The sequence below is a fragment of the Mauremys reevesii genome, linkage group 5, assembly GCF_016161935.1.
Source record: "Mauremys reevesii isolate NIE-2019 linkage group 5, ASM1616193v1, whole genome shotgun sequence".
In the NCBI taxonomy this organism is placed as follows: Eukaryota; Metazoa; Chordata; order Testudines; family Geoemydidae; genus Mauremys; species Mauremys reevesii.
The window spans coordinates 129291487-129309652 of NC_052627.1; the positions used below are offsets into that span (position 1 = coordinate 129291487).

An 18166-nucleotide genomic window follows, 5' to 3' on the forward strand; every position below is an offset into this window, starting at 1 on the left:
TCATAGAATCATAGACTATCAGGGTTGGAAGGGACCTCAGGAGGTCATCCAGTCCAACCCCCTGCTCAAAGCAGGACCAACACCAACTAAATCATCCCAGACAGGGCTTTGTCAAGCCTGACCTTAAAAACCTCTAAGGAAGGAGATTCCACCACCTCCTTAGGTAACCCATTCCAGTGATTCACCACCTTCCTAGGGAAAAAGTTTTTCCTAATATCCAACCTAAACTCCCCCCCACTGGAACTTGAGACCATTATTCCTTGTTCTGTCATCTAGTACCACTGAGAACAGTCTAGATCCATCCTCTTTGGAACCCCCTTTCAGGTAGTTGAAAGCAGCTATCAAATCCCCCCTCATTCTTCTCTTCTACAGACTAAACAATCCCAGTCCCCTCAGCCTCTCCTCACAAATCATGTGCTCCGGCCCCCTAATCATTTTTGTTGCCCTCCGCTGGACTCTTTCCAATTTTTCCACATCCTTCTTCTAGTGCGGGGCCCAAAACTGGGCACAGTACTCCAGATGAGGCCTCACCAATGTTGAATAGAGGGGAATGATCATGCCCCTCGATCTGCTGGCCTCCCACTCTCATCTTGCTGCCAAACTAAGAAAAAAATCAACATGTTGCTGCACTCAGCCAAATGGTGGTGGACTTCAGGGCACATGTTAGTTTTTATTGTTGGATAAAATGATGTCACAAAGTCAGGTATAATTATTTACATTATGTACATGGGTCTTGCTGATCTTAAACCCAGCAACACCAAACTTCACCAAGGCAAATCCAGAAACTTGAGTTTAAATCACTAGTCCCAACCTAACAGGAGCTTTACTGCTTTCATCAGAGACCATGGAACTTTCCCCTCCTGACAGACTTTTCACTCTTTAGTAAAAGCTGCCCTCTCCTGACCTATTACTGCCTAACAGAGTCATCTTGCTATAACTTTGCCTGACTTCCCCTTCTATCAGCAGGACCAGAGCAAAAGACAACTCATAACCTAATTCCTCACTCCAACTCAGCATGTTGGGATCTTTCAGATTTTCAAAGAACTCTTCACATTAGCAGTAGATTTATCTGTCTAGGTTTGTCAGGAGAGTTCATTAACATGTTAAATGAAAGCCACACCCATGTGACGTTCCCCTGGTGTTCTCTAGACTGGTGATATGCTAGGTCACCCCAATCCTCGACTCTGGGAGCCAGCCTTACTCTCTCTTGTTCCTGCACAGCCTCAAACATGTAAGCTACTCCCAGCTATGTGAGTGAGCACTTTTGGCCAGCCGCTGCTTGGATTGTGCAACTGAATGATGCTAGTCAATATCTCCAGTCCCAGACACAAGCCTAGGAACCTCCATCTTTCAGTGTCCAGTTATGCCCGCTGGATGCTGCAAGCTTATATGAGTTTGTCAATTTAACAAAGACATTGATATGTACCAGGCTTGTTATCCCAAGGGGAGTCTCTGACATGCTTCAAACCAAAAGCACTGCTTCAGGTAGAATAAACAAAAAAAATTATTAACTAAAGAAGATAGTTTTAAGTGATTATAAGTCAAAGCACAACAAGATTTGGTCAAATGAAATAAGATCAGCTTAGAATGTGTTTTGCTTTTAACACTTTTAGTGCCATTTCAAACTTAGATGCTTCTTACCACAGGCTGGCTGGTTGCCCTTCAGCCAGGCTCTCCCTTCTGATCAGCACTTCAGTCACTTGGTGGTGGTGTCTGTAGATGGAGGTGGAAGAGAGAGAGCATGGCAAATGTCTCTCCCTTTTATCATATTCCTTCTTCCCTCTTGGCTCGCGCCCCCTGCCACTTCAGAGTCAGGTGAGCATTACCTCATACTAGTCCCAAACTGACCAAGGAAAGGCGGGTGACTCACTCGAGACTCCAACAGATCCTTTGTTGCTGCCTAGGCCAGTGTCCCTTGTTCCTGTGAGGCTGGGCTGGGTTTGTCCCATACATGCCCTGATGAGGTGTGAATTGCCCCTCTGCTCCTGGAGAGTTTTTCCTGGGCTTGTTTTAAGCCTAGAAGACACATTTTCTGCCTCATAACTATATACATGAAATTACACCCTATAACATTACTATAACAACAATGCTCAGTGCATCATGAGCCTTCTGAAAACACCTGACATGACAAAATTTGCACTGGATACCACACAATCATATTATAAGGATGAAGGTGGCGGGAACATGGGGTTGCAGGGTGTTCCCCTGAGGTACAGAGTCTCACAACCCATTTGATCACTTCAGCAATCTCAAAAGTCATGTACAGGGCCGGCTCCAGGCACCAGCTTAGCAAGCAGGTGCTTGGGGCCGCGACTCCAGAGAGGGGCAGCAGGTCCAGGTATTCGGCGGCAAGTTGGCAGAGGGTCCCTCACTCCCGCTAGGAGCAGAGGACCTTCCGCTGAATTGCCGCAGATCGCGATCGCAGGGGGTTTTTTTCGGGGGGGGGGGGCTGCTTGGGGCGGCAAAACCCCTGGAGCCAGCTCTGGTCATGTAGCCAAGCTTTACCTTATACTGGCTTGTCAAATGTAATTTGAAGAAAAATGTAAAATACCGTTTTTTATCCCGCAACATGTAAAAGGCAAAACAAACATATTACTGGTGGCAGCAATTTGGCTGGAAAGTGACATCATTCAACATGAGCAGTATGGGAGCCACACATAAAAATATCATTTAAAAATAGAACTTTTGTTTAATATCAGTTCTACTCTCACTGTAGACGCCAGCATTAAACTCAGAAGAAAGCCTACCCTTTGTCCTTCAGGCCACTCTCCAAGGCCCACCTCTGCCATAATGTCTGTAAGAAAACTGCTAATTAATAATGATGTGAGGGACAAAAGGGGATAGTTGGCATTTATTTTATATATAATTGTTAGGAGAATAATTGCTGATTGTCGTTATCTATTATAGCTATATATACATTGTATCTGTCTGATGTTATTCCTCTCCCACTACTCTTTTTATGATATTTGTCTAGACTGCAAAGTCTCTAAAGCAAGAGCTCCTGAATATGTGTTTGCACACTGCCTAGCACATGGAGACTGCCTGGGAGCCCTTAAGCACTACTGTAATATAAGTATTTAATAACAACAATACACTGAGATGCAACATCACACTCAAGACAACAACTAACTCATAGACTCATAGACTTTAAGATCAGAAGAGACCATTATAATCATCTAGTCTGACCTCCTGCACAATGCAGGCCACAGAATCTCACCCACCCACTCCTGTAACAAACCCCTAACCGATGTCTGAGTTATTGAAGTCCTCAAATCATGGTTTGAAGACTTCAAGCTGCAGAGAATCCTCCAGCAAGTGACCTGTGCCCCATGCTGCAGAGGAAGGCAAAAAACCTCCAAGGCCTCTGCCAATCTGCCCTGGAGGAAAATTCCTTCCCGACCCCAAATATGGCGATCAGTTAAACCCTGAGCATGTTGGCATGACTCACCAGCCAGCACCCAGGAAAGAATTCTCTGTAGTAACTCAGGCCTGGTCTACACTACGCGTTTAAACCGGTTTAAGGAGTGTAAAACCGATTTAACGCCACACCCGTCCACACTAAGAGGCCCTTTATATCGATATAAAGGGCTCTTTAAACCGGTTTCTGTACTCCTCCCTAACGAGAGGAGTAGCCTTAGTATCGGTATTACCATATCGGATTAGGGTTAGTGTGGCCGCAAATCGACGGTATTGGCCTCCGGGCGGTATCCCACAGTGCACCACTGACCGCTCTGGACAGGAATCTGAACTCGGATGCAGTGGCCAGGTAGACAGGAAAAGCCCCGCGAACTTTTGAATATTTCCTATTTGCCCAGCGTGGAGCTCCGATCAGAACGGGTGGCAATGCAGTCCGAAATCAAAATAAAAAAAGAGCTCCAGCATGGACCATGCGGATGTGATCGCAGTAAGGGCAGGCAAATCTGTTCTATCAGCACTCCGTTACAGAAGACGAAATTCAAAATCATTTTTAAAAAATCTCCACACAGACCCCATTGCTGGAACTCTTTTTTTATTTTGATTTCGGACTGCATCGCCACCCGTTGCTTTCCCAGAGGAAGGAGTGACTGACGACATTTACCCAGAACCACCCGCGACAATGATTTTTGCCCCATCAGGCACTGGGATCTCAACCCGTAAATTCCAAGGAGGGAGGCTGCGGGAACTATGGGATAGCTACGGAATAGCTACCCACAGTGCAACGCTCCAGAAGTCGACGCTAGCCTCGGACCGTGGACGCACACCACCGATTTAATGTGTTTAGTGTGGCCGCGCGCACTCGATTTTATACAATCTGTTTTGCTAAACCGGTTTATGTAAAATCAGAATAATCCCGTAGTGTAGACGTACCCCCAGATCCCACCCCATCTAACATCTCACCACAGACCACTGTACAAAACAATCAACTTACCTGTGTAACAAGTGGTTCCAAGAGCCTCTCTACTGTAAGAGTCCTGATTTCTAAGCTTTTGGGGTCCCATTTTAAAATGATAGGTGAAGTTGCAGAAGTCATGCTCCCTAGAAGAGACAAAATTACATAAACCTATGTAAATTATTCAGTCTGTATATTTTTAGATATTACATAAAGAGGAGTACTTACATATTCTGTGCACACAAGATGTACAACAAATATTCCTGCATCACTTACCTACCTCCCATATGTACACAAAACCCACCGCAAATTTCACACTATGTTTGAATTCATTCACAAGGTCCCTTTCCTGCTACATTCTCTCTGAACTCCTTCAACACCCACTTTTGTCATGCTGCCTACATTTGATCTAGTTGCAGTGCTGCCAATTCTTGTAATTTTATCATTAGTCCAGCAATATTTGATGTTTTTCTGAAAGCCTCCGCTCTTGCAAAAATGTAATTACGTGAAAATCTCAGTATTTATTTACCAAAAAAAAAGGGATGTTTACAACCTCCACCACTGCAGAGAACAGCTTGCAAATGTGAACTATAAAGGCTCAAAACCCAGAACACTTATAAAAAGAAACAAAATTTATTATTTAAAAAAAAATCTCATGATTTGCTGGGGAGAGGCTAACTCAGAATTTTTGAAGGTTTGGGGTTAGCATTACTATGTTGACTTGCATAAAAGCTAACCATTTGTTGTTCCTCTTCCTCTAACCTCTGTCTACCTACCAGTCTTTGGACAGTGAGCTCACTGGGTTCGGATCTATCCCATTTTAAATTTCTGAAAAGTGCCTAGCATAGCATGAGCACTGCCATATAACAATAATAAATAATAATAAAAGTAGCAATAATAATGTTTTACAGTGTCTTGTATAGCTGAGATCAGAATAAAGCCTTCTATATTTAATTAACCCAGACATTTAAAATGTTTTTTTTAATCCACACTAATTACTGCCTACACTAAACCACAAAGGAATGTATTTGAGTAATATGAAAGGCACATTATAATTTACAAAAGCAGAGGCATTCAGGCACCTACCCTGAAATGTGCAATCCATAGCACTTGGTACTGTAAACATTGCCCACCACCAGGCAACATCTGATGGAAGGACTTGTAATAGGAAGGACATGAAATAGGAAGGACTTGCTCTGTGTCATTCAGAAGAGTTGCATTGCCCATTAACTACCACTCGGAACCACAGGTACGTAAATGCAAACCAAAGGCATTTCACAAGAGACAAAGAGATTTTTATCTTGTCCACACACTACCTAAAATATATCATAAGCCAATATGAAAGCAGAGCATAATACTGCAGAACCTAACTAATCCATGCTCCTTATAATTTGCACATGCAAAAATGGTCCTCCTGTCTCTCATTTTTGCCAATATTCTCCACCAAAAGTATCAGGGTAGATGCCTAACTGCAGAAGAACATGATGCTGATTGACATGGGCATCTAATAATCACCATGGTCATGCCAGCCATAATAAATTTCAGGGCTTGAGGAGAACCACTAAAGCTGTACACGTTTGCTGAAGAAGTTTTAAAGAAAGTCACATCACTGAACACACCACTGGAAATCACTAGCTAAGCACCTGGAACAAAAGTCTGTTGAAGTGCTAAACCAACTTTTGACAGTAGTAGCCTCTTCTTCAGGCACAGAAATAATATTGTCTTCATTTGGATTAATTCATTTAAATCTGAGAAATTGATTGGGAGTTGAAAAAGCAGGAAAACTTGTCTTTCGCTTCCAGTCTATGAATAAAAATGAGATGGGAAGGAATGAGATCTACTAGTTTTAACAGTTTAAAGGACAGCTTAAATAACTTATGAGACTGTTTTCTCATTTTCAAGAGACATAAGTGTCTCGGAGTGTGGGGGGACACCAGGTCCTGCACCCCCAGCTTCCTGTGATTCACCATGACTCTCAGCCAGCCAGTAAAGCAGGTTTGTTTAGACGACAGGAACACAGTCCCAGACAGATCTTGCAGGCACAGACAACAGGATTCCCCCCAGTTAGATCCATCTTGGGGTCCCAGGAGCACCACAGCCCCATTAGGGGGTCAGAGCCCTGTCCGGGCTTCCCTTCATTCCCCAGCCAGCTCCTGCCACTCTCTCCTCCCCAGCGTCTCCTCCCCCCACCTTTGTTCAGCTTCCTGGGCAGAGATGTCACCTGGCCTCTAACCCCTTCCTGGGTTCTCACATTACATGCTCAGGTATCCTCCCTCAAGGCCAGTCTCCCATCCCCCAGTGCAGACCATCCTCCCAAGCCAACACTCCCCACTCAGCATTCACAGACCACATTAAGAACAGTCCCAGTTCCGTCACAATAGGTGAGTAGAAACTTAAGCTCCAGTCACTTTCATCCAGGCATATTTGAAAATTTCTCCAGGTTGAACTGAAATAATCAGTTTAATTCACTGTCTAAAGTTAATCCTTCTATTCCTTTAGTAAATCATTTAGTTGTAAATGTGAAACATGTTTTGATAAGAGAAGTTTATATATCCAAAACATTTAAGGTTGCTTTAATAAAAATAAATTTTATAAGCTGTTTTGTGTGTTTAATTAAATTGCAGTTACTATCCTAATGCCGTGTAACACAAATCATGAGCTAAAATTAATTATCTAGTAAATAAGCACTATATAATTCACTATTTTCTAATATAATAAAATCAACTATAAATAAAAATCTTAAAATATTAAACAATATAATTGCTTAAATAAATGTAGATGGTTATGGTGTACTGTTTTAGATAGCAAAAAGATGTACCAAATCTAGTATAAAGACTCCATTTAGGTGTGAATCACTATGTTTTAATGGTTATATCAACCAATGAGAAAACACTGTTATTTAGAAAATAACTAAAGTACAAATGAAAAAATGTATTAAAATCAAGGCTTTCCAATTTGTGATTTAAATCATGACTTAAATTGCCTTGATTTAAATCAATCCACCCTGATTGCAAAGTTAACACAGTTAAACAAAATGAACAAAAATGTCAAGTTAAATAATTATTCATTCTATTTCATTCACTAATGCTAACTGAACAATTTAAAATGAAAAAAAAAAGAGTGAATAGGGGTTACACGCCTGAGCATAATCTGTAAGGATTAAAGATTTTCCTTGCAACTCATAGCGAATTCTTTCCAAGACGGAAAAACAATCAAACAAGGAATAGTCTGTTGATCATATTCTGTTATCTCTTCTACCCAAACAAGCAAAAACATTACTTCACATATTGTATTTAAACACAAGAACCTCACAGCCCTGAAGTATTCCAATGCACTTAGGCCAGGTGGGACACTGGAAGACCAGGCGCCAGCTTATGCCAAGGCCCTAGGCCTCACTGAACAGTTACAAATGCATAACTGGAAACCAGATGGATGATGCATGTATTTTTCTCACTCAACTATGCCCCATGTTATAATGTAACAATGAACACTTGCATTCTATATATCCCTGATAACTGAAAGTGCTGCAGCCTGGGGGAATTACTACGGTCAAGAGTTTGTCACGGTTATTTTTAGTAAAAGTCATGGACAGGTCGTGGGCAATATACAAAAAAAAAAAAATCATGGGAGCCATGACATGTGACTTTTACTAAAAATAACGAGGGGAGAGAGGATGGGGTGGAGGGAGGGAAGGAATGACAGTTGAAGCCCCGTGGTGTGACTGACAACCCCAGCCCCGCCACCATGGTGGGGAGGAGCGGGGCGGAGGAAAGCACAGTCCCAGCTTCAATCCTGGCTGAAGCCATGGGGCAGGGACACACAGCAGCAACTCCAGCTCCGGCCACAGCTGAAGCCGTGGGAGGGGAGATGCACAGACCTGGCTCTGGCATGGACCAAAGCTGCAATGGGGAAAGGGGGTGCACAGCCCAGGCTCTGGACGCAGGGGACCAAGGGGGCACACAGCCATCTTCAGCACTGGCCATAGACACAGAGATGGATGGATACACAGCCCCAGCCCTGGCTGAAACCAAGGGTGAGGGGTTGACAACCCTGACTCCAGCCCCAGCTTCTGACAGCTGAAGCTGAAGTCATGGAGCTCCAGTAAAGTCACAGAATCCATTACTTCTGTGACCTCCATGACTGAATCATATCCTTAACCATGACACACCTTCTGGCGGGAGATTGTGACCACCTGGATGATAATCACTGGGGTAACAAGGTAATTGGGGAGAATATAAGGAGAGGAAACATGCAGCAAAGGCAACTGAGGAAAGCGCTCAAGAGGAACTTAGAAGGAAACTCAGAGAGTGAGGCTGGGCTGAAGAGTGAGGGCTACAGGGAAGTCTGTCCTTGCTATAAGCCCATGTTGCATGTTCTGGTGATGTAAGAGGGAAATAAATGCACACCTTAGTGAATGATAAACAGTCTGGAGTGTGTTTATGACTGCGGAACCGCCTGAACTAGTGCCCTGTGACACTCTGTAACACTCTGTAACTAAATAACCCAATGGGTAATGCAAATGAAGGACTATAGCAGGAAGGTGCTAATCCCTGCATATTTCAGAAAAAGTGGTCATGTATGACGACCAAAGACTCTAAATGCTTTCCTCTCTCTCCGCATCATCAAAGAAAGAGCCCACGTGGGTAGTGACTGTGTCAACTTGTTTTTCTGTGACAAGAAGCTATAACTATGGACACAAGGAAAAATCCTTCATCTCTGGACTGTTTGGATTCTAACGGGGCAGAATAACCAAACAAGAATACAGAGACCCCCAGAATTATTCTGGGTAGCCCTGAGAGACTTTTGAGAAACAGGCAGATTACTTCTTCTCTGCTACCATTTGGAATTATAGACTGTGACTCACCTGTACATATATTTTGCTTGTATTAACCTCTCAATAACTCTCATTTATTTTTCCTGATTAATAAATCTTTAGTTAATTTGCTATAGAATTGACTTCCGACATTGTCTTTGGTGTGAAATTTAGGAAGCAAATACTGGGTGAGTAACTGGTCTGTTGGCACTGGGTGCAACCTGAATATTCTCTGGGTTTTGGGGCAAGTGACCATTTACTGCATAGACTAGCTTTCCCAGTGTTTAAGGGGACGGTCTGTGACTCCATTATAAGACTATTGCATTATTTTAGGAATTCACTTGTGCACTGTCTTGGTGAAATCTAATTATAAAACATACCACCAGTTTGGGTGTCTGCCCTGATTTAGACAGTCTGCCCTGAGGTAGGCACTCATGGCCATGAGCCACTCCAGACAGCATGACACCACCACATTTGTGCCAACCAATTATGTATAAGGAAGAGAACCTATGCTATCTATCAATAGAGGATAACCAGAAGATTTAATACAATTAATATTTTTGTTTAAACATAAAATATGCTATTTTTTAATGTGGGAGAGAAAAGGTTGTTAGGAAAAATTCTCTCTTCATCTTTATTTCCCAGCTCAGAAAGAAAGCCAATTTTTTTCCAAGAGAGACATGGTGGGTGAAGTAATATTTTTTGTGTAAGCTCAAAAGTTTCTCTTTTACCAACAGTAAAAGATATTACTTCATCCACTTGTTTCTCTAATATCCTGGGACCAACACGGCTTCAACATTGCCTACAATCTTTTCCAAGTTACTTTAATTTTCTTGCTTTTCTCTAGGAGTATCTGCTTTTCAAAACTTTATTTCTATTTTGTAAGTCTATATTGACAATGTAGTTAGACAAATAATAATCCAATGTTTCTTGAAAGCTGAAGTTAGTTTGGGTGTCAACACTTGTACCTTTACAGGTATGTGCTGCTCTTTATTCAAAGTAAGTTTCACTGAACTAAATTATGACCAACATCTTTCTAAATGTTTATTGGAGAGGACATGCAGTTCCTCAGTACAAAACCTGACTGAAAAACGTATTCGCTATTGTTCTGCTGACGGCGCATGATTTCAAGTTTGAATCTTGTAGCATGTTGTCAACAGTGGAAATCCCTGAGCCAGAGAGTGTGATGAGACATCAGAGGCAATTACCTGCAGGTCTTGTGATAGGCCCCATGCCAGCCAATCACAGGCGAGGACTCACCCACATGATTCCAGGGTAGATATATAGGCTCTTAGGGGAAGCAGTCTCTTCAGTCTGCTCAGCATCACTATCTGGTTAGGAACATTCCCACTGCCAGTAGTGTCAACCAACTGCCCTTGTTCCTGCTCCTGCACCACTCTGTGTCTGTTTCCATGGTAGTGTGGGCCCCTGTGTCCGGGCAGAATCCTAATGTCAGTGGAACTCTGCATGGGTCCACACTACCCTGAGCTTTTAAAAACAAAACATTGACATATTTTATTGTATGTGAGACTTGTCTTTTCCACTCATGGAAAACAGGGAGAAATCAAACTCGAGTCTACCACACTACAATGGGTTGCTTTCATCAACAGTGTAACTATCTTGGGGTTCATTAAATAACAAATTAGTGAATGGGAAAGGAATAAAACTTCAATAAAACAAACTGGAGAGCCTCTCTGCTGAACTGCTGCACACAGCCATGCTATGTTCCCAAGCCCTGTCTCCAGGGCACATCTCCAAATTCCCACATTCACAACACTGTCCCTTCTGCGGGAGTGTCTCCAAATCACAATCTTCCATAAACATATCTCTACACATAGTTAGGGACCTACCAAATTCACGGTCCATTTTGGTCAAATTCACAGTCATAGGATTTTAAAAATCTTAAATGTCACGATTTCAGCTATTTAAATCGGAAATTTCAGTGTTGTAATTGTAGGGTCCTGACCCAAAAAGGAGTTGTTGGGGGGGGGAGTCGCAAGGTTATTGTAAAGGGGGGTTTGCTTGACTGCTACCCTTACTTTCTGTGCTGCTGTTGGCCAGGAGCCTAGCTCTGAAGGCAGAGCTGCCTCCTGCAGCAGCACAGATGTAAGGATGGCATGGTATGGTACTGGCACCCAGATCTGAAATAACCTTGTGAACCCCTGCAACTCCCTTTTGGGTCAGGACCCCCAATTTGAGAAACACTGGTCTCCCCCATGAAATCTGTATAGTACAGATGCTCCCTGGGTTATGCAAACTCGACTCATGCAAATCTAGACTTACGCAAGGTGTTCCAGAACAGAATGCTTGCGTAAGTTGGGGAGCATCTGTATAGGGTAAAAGCACACAAAAGACGAGCAATAATGAAGGATGACCCTAGTGACAGTAGTGGAGGAAAACAAAACTGTATTCCTAACACTACATTTACTACTGGAAGAAGATAATTGTAGTAAGAAGAAGGCCTGAAACATAAGGCCTTGTATGAGAGGCCTTGTATGAGAGGCCTCATACCAGGCCTTACTACAGTAATGTTAGGCATAGGATACTTGTTTGTTTAAAAAAAAAAGAGACAGGAAGGACAAAGAAGAAAAATAGAAATAAGAGTAACAAGAGAGTTGCAATAAGCAAGAGTGAAATAATACCTTAGTCTTTTTATAAAGGCTTACATTTTCAAAACCCAGTGGAAATATGAACTAAATAATTCTCAACAGTCCCGTGTAGTAGATTAATAAGTAATATCCCAGACAAAAACAACAAACAGTTCATTCAGAGTTAAGGTTGAGCAGACACACAGCTAATGCATTTAGAAAATTTGTTAATGGAACACTGCAGTTTTAAAAAATATAATAATAATTGGGAGGCATGAAAGTGCACAGTTCAGATAAACTAAACAACTTTAGCTCTGCTTCCATACTATCAACAACCTCCCATCTCTCACCTAGCAGCTCATGCCTAAGTGTGTTGTGACATATGGTTTTAAATGAATTTCTACAGCACTTTAAATAAGTTTTTATAAGGGATTTGAGAACTCCACATCTTATATTTAGAAAAGCCATGCTATTTTAAAAATGTGTATGGCATGTAGTAAATGTATTCTAAATCTGATTCTCTGACACAAAGTGTGATCCTTTGCCACTACCCTATCCTTTACTCTCAGAGTGTAAGTCACAAACGAAGTGTTCTCTGCTTACCTGATTTGTATTTGTTAATAGAAAAATATTGTAAGAAATGTAGCTACCCTATTTGGAGGCATATGTATTTTAAGAATCTATGTTTCCTCCTCCAAGGAATTTAGCTTCTCTATATCTCATTAGATGGTAAGTGACTTGCCCAAAGTCACACTATGCATCAGTGCAAGAGCCAGGACTGGAACTCAAAAGATCCTGGTTCATAGCCTTTTTCTCAATCCAGTAGACTGTGCTACGTGTCACAATGGGTATGGATGGACAAAAAGAATCAGACTTAAAGTAGAGGAGGGCACAAAGTAAAAAGAATCTGAAAGGTAACTGTGCAAGAAGTGGTAAAAAAAATCCAGGGAAATCTGAAAGAAAGAGGTAGACAGAAAGAATGAAAGATACAAACACTGAGAAGGAAAAGAAGATGACAGAAGAAGGCAGAGAGGAGAAACACCCTGTGGGTAGGAGCACCTGTCATCAGTCACTGACAAGCACAGTCTTCAGTGGATCTGACTGAAATAACAGCAGTTGACATGGGAGGCCCAAACCACCTTACCTAAAAAAGAAAATTAAAAGATGGGACAGGATGGTTTGGAGGGATATTTGTCTCTGTTCATTTGAACTCCGCATTTTTGACATACCTGTTTATTTTGTTTCTTATGTGTGCTGCCTTTTCTCTCCATAAATTTAAAGAAGAAAAAAACTTAAACAGGGTTACATGCATACCACACACATACACACGAGGGTGGCATGGCCAGATGCTCAAGTCAATAACAATTAGAGAGTGATTGCTGGACAAAAAAGGGGAAAAAAATAAGGTCAAGTTGTCAGTGTTTGTTTAATTTTTTCCAACTAGTTTTTAAATAGCCACATGTAAGAACATAAGAACATGTAAAATTCCTATGTCTATTTTTTTTTCTGCAATGCACATAAGAATGCAATTCTGTTCAAAAAATAATTATGACAGTTGAGGAGAAAAGTGTCTCAAAAGTACCTACAGTGGCTTAGGCCTAAGTCTCATTTTGAAAAGCACCTAAGTCCCATTGAAGGCTCTTATATCACTTAGACACTAGACAGTCTTATCCTGGACCACTAACCACTATTCATTCACACACAGCAGCTTAGCCTCATAGGCTCTCATGACCTCAGATGGAAACTGTTCTACCTGTTCTAATGGGCTTTAATGGACCAATATCTCTGAGCTCACAACCGTTCTACTGCAGCCAAATTGGAGCCAAATGGAAAGCTCATTGAAGTCAATAGGCTTTGGATCAGATCCTTGTGAAAAATGACATTGAGAAATGGATTACTGACTGAGTTGGGTGAATGTATACCATGCAATGCAGTCTGACCCTAGCACAAATTGCCTCCCCTCACAGAAGAAAGAGGAGACAATCTGGCCCTAAATTTCTATTTATTGTTAATGAGCACCTTCATGAATATGGAATGTTTACATTATCTACATATTTCACAGTATGGACCAGTTTTCATAAACTTTTCATCAATTTTTGGTAATATCAATGCAATATTCCCTGTTATTTTAAAGTAGATAGACAAAATGTGTGGATTAAGACAACCAAAAGGAATATTTATTTCATTCTCACACCTTGCACCAGATGTACGTTGTTACTCAGTAAGCATGTTTAACTACTGTAGATTTTTTTTTATTCAAAATATCTAGCTATGGCGTTTATAAAGTACTTAGTGTAGTAAGTAGTCATTATCTTTGCTTTAAAGTGGTTGATAATTTGTGCTCCCAATATCATACAGTAGAATGATCCAAATGTTAACAACTCCTACAAGAAGCCCTTTCTAAAATCATAGACTTATAGGATCTCAGGGTTGGACAAGATCAAAGCAGGAGCTCAAAGCAGGACCAATCCCCAAATTAAATCATCCCAGCCAGGGCTTTGCCAAGCCTGACCTTAAAAACCTCTAAGGAAGGAGATTCCACCACCTCCCTAGGGAACCCATTCCAGTGATTCACCACCCTCTTAGTGAAAAAGGTTTTCCTAATATCCATCCTAAACCTCCCGCACTGCAACTTGAGACCATTACTCCTTGTTTTGTCATCTGGTACCACTGAGAACAGTCTAGATCCATACTCTTTGGAACCTCCTTTCAGCTGGTTGAAAGCAGCTATCAAATCCCCCCTCATTCTTCTCTTCTGCAGACTAAATAATCCCAGTTCCTTCAGCCTCTCCTCATAAGTCATGTGCTCCATCCCCCTAATCATTTTTGTTACCCTCTGCTGGACTCCTTCCAATTTTTCCACATCCTTCTTGTAGTGTGGGGCCCAAAACTGTACTCCAGATGAGGCCTCACCAATGTTGAATAGAGGGTAATGATCACTTCCCTTGATCTGTTGGCAATTCTCCTACTTATACAGCACAAAATGCCGTTAGCCATATTGGCAGCAAGGGCACACTGTTGACTCATATCCAGCTTCTCGTCCACTGTAATCCCTACTTCCTTTTCTGCAGAAATGCTGCCTAGCCACTTGGTCCCTAGTCTGTAGCCCGTGCATGGGATTCTTCCATCCTAAGTGCAGGACTCTGCACTTGTCCTTGTTGAACCTCATCAGATTTCTTTTGGCCCAATCCTCTAATTTGTCTAGTTCCCTCCGTATCCTATCCCTACCCTCCAGCATATCTATCACTCCTCCCAGTTTAGAGTCATCTGCAAACTTGCTGAGAGTGCAGTCCACACCATCCTCCAGATCATTAATGAAGATATTGAACAAAACCAGCCCTAGGACCAACCCTTGGGGCACGCTGCTTGATACCATCTGCCAATTAGACATGGAGCCATTAATCACTACCTGTTGAGCCCGATGATCTAGCCAGCTTTCTATTCACCTTACAATCCATTCATCCGGCCCATACTTCTTTAACTTGCTGGCATGAATACTGTGGGAGACCACACCAAAAGCTTTCCTAAAGTCAAGGAATAACACGTCTACTGCTTTCCTCTCATCCACAGAGCCAGTTATCTCATCACAGAAGGCAATTAAGTTAGTCAGGCATGACTTGCCCTTGGTGAATCCATGCTGACTGTTCCTGATCACTTTTATCTCCTCTAAGTGCTTCAGAATTGATTCCTTGAGGACCTGCTCCATATGATATGTAGCCTAAACCTTTCTTGCTCAAATTTTTATTTGTGAAAACATGAGGTCACTTCCTTATAAGTATCACTGTGCCTACTCCTAAATTCCTGTATTTGAAGACTTGAATGAAATCATACCTTAGTCTCCCTGCATCTCTTTCATCAAAAAAGATTACTTCCATATCTTTAGGTCAACCAACCTCATTGCCCTCCTCTGTGGTCTCTCTAATAACTAGAGATCTTTTAAATTAAGTTATCTAAATTTCACACAATGTTCCAGAAATATGCAGAAGTGCCATGCAGAAATGCAAAAAAATAATAATAAGAAGAATAAATAAATAAATAAATAAATAAATAAATCATGTTTCTTTAGATTTAAGATGTATTCTTTGTTTAAAACAACCTATCCCCTCTATTAGGATACTGATATGGCTCATATCACCTCTACATGCCTTTTTGCTGTCTCGTTAATATTTAATCCACTTAATTGGTATTTCACTTTTTTGTTCTTCTCACCCCAGAAGCAACACATTTCCTGGATTTAAAAGAATATTTTATTCATCTGACAATTTATCTAACAAGTCCTAAAGCTCCTACAATTTCACTATATTCACCACTGTGTCAACTATCTCCTGCTTCAGTACCATCTGCAAGTATGGATACCAAGCAAATACAGTAGTTCAATTTTCCAACTCAGTAATTAAGATGTTAAACAGGATTGTTCTCAGCATAAAACCCTGTGGGAACCCAATTGTCATTTCACTCCAGGAGGATTTTGTGCCATTAATGATAACCCTCCTCACTGTTCCTGCCAACTTGCACATATTTTCTCATCGGTGCTGATATCTAGATTTATCATTTTGTTCATCAATTACCTGTGGGACAACTTACTAAAAGCCTTACTGAAATCCAGGTAACTCACATCCATTGTCATGCTTTCATAAATTTTTCTTCTCCTTCGAAGAAGTTAGATTTCTTTGACATAATCTATTGTTAGTGAGCCCATGCTCAAGAGAGCCTAAACTCTCATATTCATTTCTAAAGTACAATGCCAGGACTTGTCTGTGATGGAGTCCAACTATACCATTCTATAATTATTCACTTCTCTCCAGCTAATCTTAAAAAAATAATATAATCACAGAAATTAGAGATGGAAAAGACTCATTAGACCCTCTAGTTTGACTTTATTTGTCTTTAGTGACAGGAAGTTTGCCTGATATTCATCTTAAATTTTCTGGTTTTATTTAATTTAATCCCAATTCATCACAGGAAGCTCTAGAACTCTCATAAGGTGTTTTGCTCCTCTGGTCTGTTCGACCTTTCTGCCCAGCTAGGGATTCTATCAAGAGGGTGGTTTTCTAAGGCACTTCTGAAATATTGAAATACAACTTGGGAGCAACATCATAGCTATATTTTGAGAAGGAATAAAGCTGACTAAAAGGTGTTAAAGCTAATGAAAGTATTGTTTTCTCTTGTATGGGGCAGTCCGCTATCTATTGAAAAGATACTTGATAAAGCAGTGAGCCAGGAAATGCATGCAGTCCTCTTAATTTAAAGGATAAGTATTCAGAGATGGAAGAGTGCACACAATGTGCTAAATCACTACAATCAGATAGGTCCTTAATAAAAAAAAAAACTTTGGAGGAATCTAATTTGAAGAGGATGGATTTGTTACACTCCTGGGTTATTGGTCTACAAGCATCATAACATATATAACTATTGTGAAAGGGTCCCCCACCACTACAATCACTGCTCTGATACAGGCAGTTTGCATGCTCTTTCATTCCATTTGGCCATACCTTATTCAATAAGAAGCAAGGTAAGCAACTTCAAGGAAAATGGTACCAATTTGTGCCTTAATGAGGAGTTACCCTTACATAGGATTTACTCTACTGCAATCATTGCTATGCCTACTGCAAACCAAAACACTCGGCAGGGCGGGCTCAGTGTAAAACATTTGAGCTCAATCAAATGGACAGGGTCCATGATGAAGCAGTGAAGCCATGGAGCTATGTGATGCTACCTCCACCAAGTCCAGAAATATTATGTTCATACTATTAGCTTGGCTCCACCCTCTTAGCTGTTTAAGAAAACTAGGGAAATACCAGTGGGCTGCTTTCTAGCAGGGAGCCAATAAAAGTAAGTGGGATACTTCTTAACAGAGAGATGTTATGAAGATAATTAAATATACTTTGCTACAAGGGTATTGATTCTGAAGATAAGGAGAGGACTGGAAGAAAATTCACCCCAGAAAGAAAGGTATTAGAAAGAAACACAAAGTAGTTCAAAATAAATTATTGAAAAACTAGACAAAATGAAGACTTGACCAGAGAGAGGATTTCATAAAGAACTTCATGCAAATTGCAAGTAGGTTCACATTATTGATATTTAGCTGCACTGGTTCCACTGAACATAGATAGGAAAAATTAAGATAATATTATGCAACCAGCTGAGAAATTGTGGAGAAAGGGAGCACATAGTACACTTAAGCAGCATGAATTGATTTAGGAACAACAACAGACCCCCTCAAAAACCCCAAAACCAAATAAAACAAACAAAAAACCCCAAAGCTCTCTAAAGTCGATGAGCAATTCTTCTAATGTGTCAGTAATTATTGGCAACAAGGCTGGTTCCACTCAATACCAAGATTTACATGCAGTGCACACACACACCCCTCTCTAAAAAAAAATTATAATAAAAAAT

General features: G+C 41.1%; 1 protein-coding gene across 10 annotated transcripts in view; it reads right to left on the bottom strand.

The window, feature by feature from the left end:
* CTNNA2 (catenin alpha 2) overlaps positions 1-18166 on the bottom strand; it is a 750149-nt gene that overhangs the window by 655584 nt on the left and 76399 nt on the right. For 5 of the 10 annotated variants that reach the window (XM_039539874.1, XM_039539878.1, XM_039539876.1 and 2 more), the window contains one exon: positions 4409-4515. In XM_039539874.1, the coding sequence (XP_039395808.1) occupies positions 4409-4510 (102 nt within the window). In that variant the 5' untranslated portion in view covers positions 4511-4515. Of the gene's footprint in view, positions 1-4408; positions 4516-6012; positions 6119-18166 lie in introns of those variants that run through there. The other 5 variants (XM_039539882.1, XM_039539883.1, XM_039539884.1 and 2 more) reach the window with 3 other exon arrangements.